This window comes from Eurytemora carolleeae, unplaced genomic scaffold, assembly GCF_000591075.1.
Source record: "Eurytemora carolleeae unplaced genomic scaffold, Eaff_2.0 scaffold1087, whole genome shotgun sequence".
Classification (NCBI taxonomy): Eukaryota; Metazoa; Arthropoda; class Copepoda; order Calanoida; family Temoridae; genus Eurytemora; species Eurytemora carolleeae.
Window position 1 is genome coordinate 1,967 of NW_019397597.1, and position 9,692 is coordinate 11,658.

Sequence of the window (9,692 nt, forward strand, 5' to 3'; positions counted from 1 at the left end):
CTTTGTTTCTATAAAAATAAACCTACTCAATTAGAATTTTTAAACATTGCAGTGGTTTTACCGGGTTCCTCAATCAAAATTGGAGGCAAATCAGTCATGTTGTTCATGAGTTTTAATTGGATATACAAACAGAGATTACTACTTTACATTAGTAAGCATTTAGTTTCAGTCGTCATTAAAAGGACTGTTCAGGTAAAGTGATTGAGGGTATAGGCTGGGGACTAAACATTTTAGGAAATTATCAAGATCAATATTAGTTCTATCTGATTTACGATATGATACTGTCACTATTAAATATTTCCTTCACTATTAAATAAGTAGAAGTAAATATTTCCATTTTCACCGATATCTATAATTGGATTGGATGAGCTAAATAGATAGATAGATGTTACCGCCATACACTTTTTATTGGTTCAGAATAGACAACAAACACAGGCCTGAGCCCTGATTGGATCAGGCGCTGATGGACTCGGCATACTAGAGTTCTGTGTCACAATTATACCAAAACCAGGGAATAGGAATAGAGGGAAAGGAAATGGCGCTGGTCTGACATGAGAAAGCCAGTCGCACTGCTTTGCAGACCAGTACTTTAAACTGACACACACTCTATTGGTACAGACACACAACATGATTACAGTCAAGGAAATTGCAGAACCATGTTTCAATTATAATCAAACTTGAATAACGACTATATTTATTGTAAACTTTAATCAAGGTATATTCTATGCATGAACATTTGGCTTATGATGTTGACTTAAATATATATAAATAATATGCTACATGTATATTCTAATATTTCTAGGTAAACAATTAACAATAAACAAATGTACTCTCCTAGACTGTACAAATACCGAGATTCGTATGTACTCTATATACCTACAGTACACACCTTTGGTACTTTAAACTAACACACACTCTTTTGGTACAGACACACCCCCATGACGTTTCCGCCCCCTGACCAAAACTGATATATACGTAATACAGACCGAGTCATGTGACAAAATACTACACTGCCATTGGTGGAAATTCTGGTCACTTGGTACAGACATAACAACTATATCATCAATTATTTAAAAATGAATAAGTACTACATTCAAATTATATTAGGAGCGTACCTAAAATCTTTAGGCATCTCTGGTTCTTCTAATTTTTGATTTTTTCCGTATTTGCTGAATATGATCTGTTCAAAACTTTGGTCAATATACCATATTATATATATATATATATACATACATTTTGGTATAACTTTGACACAGTTTTCACAATTTCACGAGACAAGGACATCAGATAGAATTAATTGGTCGCGATCCACTCCTAAAATGTTTCATTTTACCTGAATAGTCCCTTTAAAGTCCTATATCTTTTGATTACCCCTGTTTGTATGGTATCTAGTGTAGGTTCCTCTACCCTATTCTTGGTATAATTAATCTACCGTAATGAAACCCGGGCACAAGGTTCGGAATTTAATTATTGTTTTTGTCTCCAACTAATTCCAGATCATGGGATATCCTCACACCTGATATTCAACAATTATACTGTTTTATATCAAAACTAGTTTGGGAACTCAGCTTTTCTCTCAACTTTTCTTTACTTCAAACAACTCAACTGAGAAATTGTCATCATTTTCTTTGTTTTACATCACACAGATTACTGTTTATATTTATAGATTTTACAAGGTGTGTATTGTTTATTAAATAGTATGGAGGATATTTCGAAGAAGTTACAATAATACGATTTTTTGTCAACATCAACATTTGAAATAAGTGCCTCTGTGTTTTAAGTTTTTTAAGATGGATAACAACCAATTGCCGGCTTTTTAATGTTAGCTACTTTAGCAAATCAATTTTTATTTTTAAAAAATTTAGGTTCCCTTTTAAGGCTATATCTTTATCTAATGTGTATAAATGTATGTACATATATAACTGATTACATGAATATGTAAAATGGATGGTTGAGAGAATTTAGGAACAGGCGGGGGAATAAAAGGGGAGGGGCGGGAGGCGGGGTATGGGGAATGTAAATTTATTTCGTTGTAAATATATGTGATTGAAAATCCTAGGAACGAAAATTGACGTATTTTTTATAACTTTTGTTTATTATTCCCAAATCGTAATCATCGTTGGTAAATAAATGTCAGTTAATTATGTTTTTGCTAAATTGCTGTCACTAAATTTTCAAATTACAAAACTGTAATTACCAAAACTGCGATCTCTTATTAATTGCAAAATTGATGGAGATTTCAGATATCATGCCTCAGTTGTTGGTTAGGGAAATTGTTTAGTTATAAAAATAAAGTTTAAAACAAGATTTTTATTGAATTTAGTAGAAACGTGATGAACACTATGTTCCAGAAATGACATAATACAAGTAAACATATAAAAATCCATATTTAAGGGACTACGTGATTTCAGGTCACCCTAGCTCTTAGTAGTAGCAAAGATAATGAAGATATTCATGTTTTCCTTTCTAAAAATTGATAATATTCAATTGTGGTTACTTTATAAAAGATTATTGCACCAGTGACAAAAGAAAATGAAAATAACATAATTCAAAACTTTTTAAGTAGAAATAATCTTCCTGAGATTAAGGTTTGCAGGGTACCTGCTGTGAATCTGGCATGTCAGTCTAAAACTGACCCAATTGACATTATGTTAGGAGTCCCTTTAACACAAATTATTTCAAGTTCTAAGTTGAACATCACTAAATCAATACTAAATATATCCCTCCTCCTCTTCTTTATTGATAAACAGAATAGTCCAGGTGTTTATAAACTGTAGAATATATTTGAATATACAGGGTGTTCAAAATTTTAGTTTATAAACTGCAGAACATGTTTAAATATACAGGGTGTTCTAAACTTTAATTTATAAACTCCAGAAGATATTTGAATTTACAGGGTGCCCTAAATTTAATTCATAAACTGCAGAATACATTTGAATTTACAGGGTGTCCTAAACTTAATTTATAAACTGCAGAATACATTTGAATATGCAGGGTGTCCTAAACTTAATTTATAAACTGCAGAATACATTTGAATATGCAGGGTGTCCTAAATTTAATTTATAAACTGCAGAATACATTTGAATATGCAGGGTGTCCTAAACTTAATTTATAAACTGCAGAATACATTTGAATATGCAGGGTGTCCTAAACTTAATTTATAAACTGCACAATACATTTGAATATACAGAATACCCTAAAGTTTAGATTTATATTTTTTTAATTGAATAAATTATGATTTTTCAGAAAATAACCAGCAATTTTTACAGGATGAACAAAAATACATTATAGGCCAGTTATACCACTGCTACCAATATAAAAAGGGTTGTGAATCCGCTGTGTCATATTTTCAAATTAAAAACCACTTTAAAATATGATTCCATTTTATTAGATTTCTTTCTTGAATCAAATTACACAATTTGATTTAAATTTGAAACATATTATACATAAAGAGAACATGTGGTCTGTATAACATTAGCAACAAGATTGATTCATTTGTTGCTTCTATCAGATAAGATTCACCTCTTTTTCTGTAGAAAATTAATTGTCAACATTAAACGGTGAATAATATTTTTATCTCCACATTTTTCGACACTAATTAATGTAAATATTTTTCTGTTGATAAATTAACAATTAAGAAATATAAAAAGTTTGATCAATTATTTTTGTTAAGCTAAAATTGTGATATTAAGTTTTCTAACGGTCTTTTTTTGTATACTACATTTATATAACTGAGCCTAATTATGAAAATGACAAATTATTTTTATCATTTAACACTCTTCTTCAGGGCTCCAGCTTTTAAGATTAAAAAAATCAAATTTGCTTTCGAAAATTGATAGCATAATTATAATTTTGCGAGTCTATGAAAAAGTAATGATCGTAATGACATGGTAAGTAGTTTGCTTGGATAGCTCTGATGTAATAATTTTATCGCCGTTTTTCTTTGTAATTCGACACTGTTGGCGGCAAGTGGCCGCCATGTTTGAAGCGCGGAATGCCGCAACCCCTCTGCACCGGTTCCACCCGACTCCATTTCCCGCGTTTTTGTCGCGCTAATTGATGATCGATTGTGTTTTCAGCACTCGTATTGTGCGGAATGACAGGATCTGTTGATGAAACCAACACCGGCCCAAGCCAGCCAATTAGCGACCATACAAAAAGATCGCTCAATCGCTTGCTAATCACCCGGGCGCAATAAAAAATAATGTGGCTTGAAACTAATATTTGTTTAATGACTATGTGTCAGTACAATAATGATGTGGATAAAAGGAGTTTACGTTTCTTTGCAGAACATTTTTTTATTAATCATTAATTTTCAATTGATATACGTACAGGATACAAATATATTATACAAATTAAACACCGCAGTGCAGCAGCTGTTTCACTATTTAGTTTATTTAATTTCAATAATAAAATAAAATCAAATTCTCATTGTCAGATACACGCTAAACTGTAGATTAGGTTGAATTAGACTGGAATGATAAGACAGGAATTCTGATGACTTACGAAGAAGGAAACGCCTTTCTGTATATAATCTATAATACATTCAATCAGATTTTTCGAGTCAAAGATTTTTGATTTTACAAGACGCCATTAAGAATTGATTTTATTTTACAAGACGCCATTCAGAATTGATTTTATTCTACAAGACACCTCTATTTAAATTTGCTTTATCTAAAAAAGGAATTCTACGTAGAATCAAATGTACACCTCACTCTCCACTAAACCCCCGTTAATTCTTCGGCGTGAGTACAGCAAATCAGCGCAGAGAACACCGAAAGTTTAGTTAAGGGTAACCTATACACCCCATATATGTGTTTACTTAAAGAGTGCTTGTAATTACAGTGTCTATTTTCCCCCTAAAATGAATTGAGTCTTTGCCACAAACGCAAATTTTCTAATCCCAATAACTTTGCAATCTGATTATGAAAACCTATGGTATTTCAAACTTAGATTGTTTGATCGAACAGAATTCATAGTTTGAATTATGTTAAGCACGTCTATGACATTGGGTTTCAAAAATATAGGGATTAGACAATCAGAATTTGTGGCAAAGACTAATAATACAAGAAACAAGAATAATTAAAATGAAAAACCTTTGTTTCACTTCCGTAGTTCATGTTTACGAGCTTAGAGCTTGAAAACACTCTAATAAACCGATCCTGCGTGTTAATTTTACATTTTATTTTACAACGAAACAGTTGTGATAAAAACAAAACAGTATTTAGACAATTTTTCCAAAACGACTGAGCTAATATGCTTGATTCACTTCTACAAGAGTTAAAATGGGTCGGTACTGAACCAGATAATGACACTTTCAAATAAAAAAATAGCTTGGGAACCCAGGGTAGTCATAGCAAGTCCCACCGTTTACCCGCGCTTTGTCGTAAATGACGATTTTAGCTTTTTCTCTAAAAAAGTCCCGGGGCTCAACAGATTTCCCAAATCAAAATTTGAGGCAAATCGGTCCAGGGTACAAACAAACAAACAAACAGACAGACAGATAAAAAAGATTACAACTTTTATTTATATATATAACCAATATTGTTTTATCCAACACATGATGAATCTATCAATGGAGGTTATACAAGAAAAAATAGATACATGTTGTTGTACATTCAATTTTTCAAGATGCATAAATTTTGAAGTGATGTGCTCAAAATATGATAGGTGACGGATTATTTACAAATGCTAGAACGGTCCTAATGAGTTCTGTCTTGAATAGATATAAAAAATTTGAATATTTAACAATTCTTATCGAGATTCAAAATTATTCATCATATTCATAAAATTCACGTAATCTGAATTTATGTCAAAATTATCTTTGGTGCTTCCTCCCCCCCCCCCCTCCCTAGCTTCATGATACAAATCTTATGATTGAAATATATTTATTTTTAAGCATGGATAATAAGTGTATCAATCTATCTCACTGATACATGCAGTACAAGTAAAAACTGTATCTTTCATATTCAACTCTCTTCTATAGCTATGATTATATATTTGTATCAATCTATCTATTTACCTATCTATCTTTGTATCTCTAGCTATCTATATATCTATCTATCTTTGTATATTTGTATATATCTATATATCTATCTATCTTTGTATATTTGTATATATCTATATATCTATCTATCTATCTATCTGGGTTACCTTAAAGAATAAGTATTGTTTAAGATGAACCGCGTTTTATTGCAGGGATTATTTGTTAATTAAATAATTTATGACGAACCCAATTAATATTTAGGTGAAGCCTTCCCAAGTCAGCTTAAAAGTCGGTTGGAGATTCAAGGATTAAATGGATTGAGAGGGGTTAGAGGGGATCCAGGGGGGACTGGTAGATCCAGGGGGGGGGGGCTGGGAGAGAGATGTTAATTGCCTAGGCTGGATTTCAGCAGTATAATAAAGTTCTGTCAGATGGACACATCAATAACGAACCTAGTTCTCCTATTGGCTACAGCTGGCGGAGTGTCGACCAATCAGAGCCGTGGATTTCTTCGCGGATTTCAGCGCGTCAAGATGACTGAATCGGAGTGAAGTTGAGCCGTGTGACATCTTCCAGTTGAATGGTTACACCATATGAGAAAAGTTGCATCTCAACCTAACTCTGGAATGCTCTCAATCCACAAAATGGTTCCGGAGCTGAAGATAGAGCCTGATACACGGAGTGAAACTTCATCTCCCATTATCCGAGTTTGTGATTCTCCTGAATCTAGTTCAGGTTCTCCCACCTCTCCTCTCTCAGCAAGCTTCTATTCTTCTTCGGGATCAACTTTATCATCTCCTCCTCCTATTCATCATATTCCAAACCCTTTCCTTTTCCGTCCCTTCTTCAATATGCCTCTACCCCTGCTCCCCCTCCCCCAACCCTCACCTCCCTCATCAAAACCTCTGACATTTTCAATCGATAATATTCTTAGATCAAATTTTCAAGCTGCAGGTTTGGAGCGAAAACCTACTCTTAGCCCATCAATAGCTCCGAAACAAACCCCGCTCCCTAAACCTGTGAAAGCCCCCCCTCCTCCCAAACCCAAGGTTGATATTGAAATTCCAGTTGATCTCTCCAAAACCTCCAACGAGGCACCTAAAACTGACGCGGATTGTCCTCCAGGTAAAAAAATAAAAAATAAAGATCTAACAATTTTACAAAAATTTTTTTTTTTATTTTTATTTACGATGAAACCGTTAAAATTTGGATAATAACAATAATAATAATAATAATACTGAATTCCAGGTATGGTTCGAGGACCCAACGGTCAGCTGTGGCCAGCCTGGGTTTTCTGTACAAGATATTCAGACAGACCTTCTAGTGGTAGGTCAATCTATCTGTCTATCTGTCAACCTATTTTTCTATCTGTCAACCTGTCTATCTTATTATTTGTCTAACTGTCTATCTGTTTTAACTGTATATCTCTCTAACTTCATTTCTTTCTAGCTGTCTAACTGTCTATCCGTCCAACTGTTTATCTGTCTAACTGTCTAACTTTCTAACTGTCTAACTGTCTAATTGTCTATCTATCCAACTTTCTATTTGTCTATCTGTCTATTTGTCTATGTGGTTATCTGTAAATCTGTCTATCTCTCTATCTGTCTATCTGTCTATCTGTCTATCTGTCTATCTGTCTATCTGTCTATTTATTTATGGATTTATCTGTCTATTTATTTATCTGTCTATTTATTTATCTGTTTATCTGTCTATTTATTTATCTGTCTATCTGTCAGCTTAAACATTTGTCTTTCTTTCTATACTTTTTTGTCTCTCTTATTGTCCGTCATTTTGTTGTTTATTTGTCAATCATTCTCAAAACATTTAAATCTGAATATAATTCCTAGTTTTTTTCTCATACAATTGTTCCCCTTTACCGCGTACTTCAGCTCATTTTGATGTTTATTTTAAACTACTTACTAATTAATTTCTGAGTAAGCCGTGTGTAATTTATTAATATATTTGTTTAATTCGTTTACTCACAGAATCTTATCCATTCTACAATGTTTTGGTTTAATTTAAGCTTAGGGAAACTGAAAGGAATTAAGTCTCTGTTACAAACTGTGATTTTCTCATACCTATGTCCTAGACCTCAGCTATTTTGAATTATGAATTCTGTTTGAAAAATCAATGGTTTACACCTTGGTTCAGGTTGCAATGATAAAGCGAATATCAGAGTTTGTGGCAAAGATTCAATTCCTTTGTTGATTTTTATCTACAATTTGTCAAGTTTGTTTTATTTCTACAATTTGTCCAATTCATCTACTGTTTTATTTCTACAATTTGTCCCATACATCTACTGTTTTATTTCTACAATTTGTCCAATTCATCTACTGTTTTATTTCTACAATTTGTCCAATTCATCTACTGTTTTATTTCTACAATTTGTCCCATACATCTACTGTTTTATTTCTACAATTTGTCCAATTCATCTACTGTTTTATTTCTACAATTTGTCCGATACATCTACTGTTTTATTTCTACAATTTGTCAAGTTTGTTTTATTTCTACAATTTGTCCAATACATCTACTGTTTTATTTCTACAATTTGTCCAATACATCTACTGTTTTATTTCTACAATTTGTCAAGTACGCATTTTCAAAATTTTTCAAAAATAAAAAACTATTATACACAAATTTTTAAAATTTTGATCATTCATAAACCTTCCCTGGGGTCACGTCAGGTCCCACAACAAATTTGGGCCCGATCGGTTCAGCCGTTTTGACGTTTATTGGATACAAACAAACAGACAAACAGACAGACTAGCCAAATTTATATATAGATTAACTACAATTTTTCCTATTAACAAGAAAACAAATTAGAAAGAATCTAATTTGTTCCGTATTTCAGGACCCCGGATCTAATTTGTCCCGTATTTCAGGACCCCGGATGCGTAAGATAAAGAAGGTAAAGGGAGAGTCCTCAAACTCTCCTGCTCTTGATGATAAACGACCACGAACAGCTTTTACAACTGAACAGCTGAACAAACTCCGAGGAGAGTTCCAGGCGAATAGGTATCTCACAGAGGAGAGACGGCGCCTGCTGTCGAGGGAGCTGGGGTTGAACGAGAACCAGATCAAGATCTGGTTCCAGAATAAGCGAGCAAAGCTGAAGAAAGCTACAGGAGACAAGGGTGATCTGGCCAAGATGTTAGAGGCCCAGGGGTTGTATAATCATCAAACTGTTCCTTTAGATGATGAAGATCAATTCGGACAATATTAACAATTCATTCATTTTTCTATTAATCCGCTTCAAGACTAAAAAGTGTGTCACAAAAATTATCAAAAAGACAAATTTGTGTGAATCTAATCGTTCTTATCTTAATTCTAGATGTGCATGGGTGGCGCAACGCTCACTAAATTTTTATTTATTGTGTACACCCCTTAGTAGAACATTATTTTGTGTTAAATCGGCTGTGATACTATTTAATTATTTCTGTTCTTTAGTCAATGTTCATCTCACAATATATTATAATCTACAATATTAGTTTTATTACTATTATCATCATTGAAAATAATATTAATGAAATTACAAAAATACAGAGAACAAATCCATGATATTTTACCAATATAAATTAAACCTAGCCTCTCATCCACTTAAAGTAGCCTATTAAAGGGACTGTAAGCGTAATTTCAAGTGACTCTCCATGCAAAGATGGTAATGCCCGATTTACAACGGTACCCGGCCTTAAAAGCTTTGTCTGTG

The 9,692-nt window shown here is 33.0% G+C and overlaps 1 protein-coding gene across 1 annotated transcript; it reads left to right on the top strand.

Annotated features, from left to right (window-relative positions):
- The first annotated feature begins 6,462 nt into the window (after nucleotides 1-6,462).
- On the top strand, nucleotides 6,463-9,468 carry LOC111715106 (homeobox protein engrailed-1-B). Its single transcript, XM_023490364.1, has 3 exons — nucleotides 6,463-7,111; nucleotides 7,235-7,312; nucleotides 8,869-9,468. The coding sequence occupies exons 1-3, from the start codon at nucleotides 6,580-6,582 to the stop codon at nucleotides 9,207-9,209; spliced, it is 951 nt and encodes a 316-aa protein (XP_023346132.1). The 5' UTR covers nucleotides 6,463-6,579; the 3' UTR covers nucleotides 9,210-9,468.
- The last annotated feature ends 224 nt before the right edge of the window (nucleotides 9,469-9,692 follow it).

Coding starts and splice junctions, on each gene's coding strand:
- LOC111715106 (XM_023490364.1), top strand. CDS start 6,580: ATGAGAAAAGTTGCATCTCAACCTAACTCTGGAATGCTCTCAATCCAC. Junction 7,112..7,234: donor TGACGCGGATTGTCCTCCAG/GTAAAAAAATAA, acceptor ACTGAATTCCAG/GTATGGTTCGAGGACCCAAC. Junction 7,313..8,868: donor TTCAGACAGACCTTCTAGTG/GTAGGTCAATCT, acceptor CCCGTATTTCAG/GACCCCGGATGCGTAAGATA.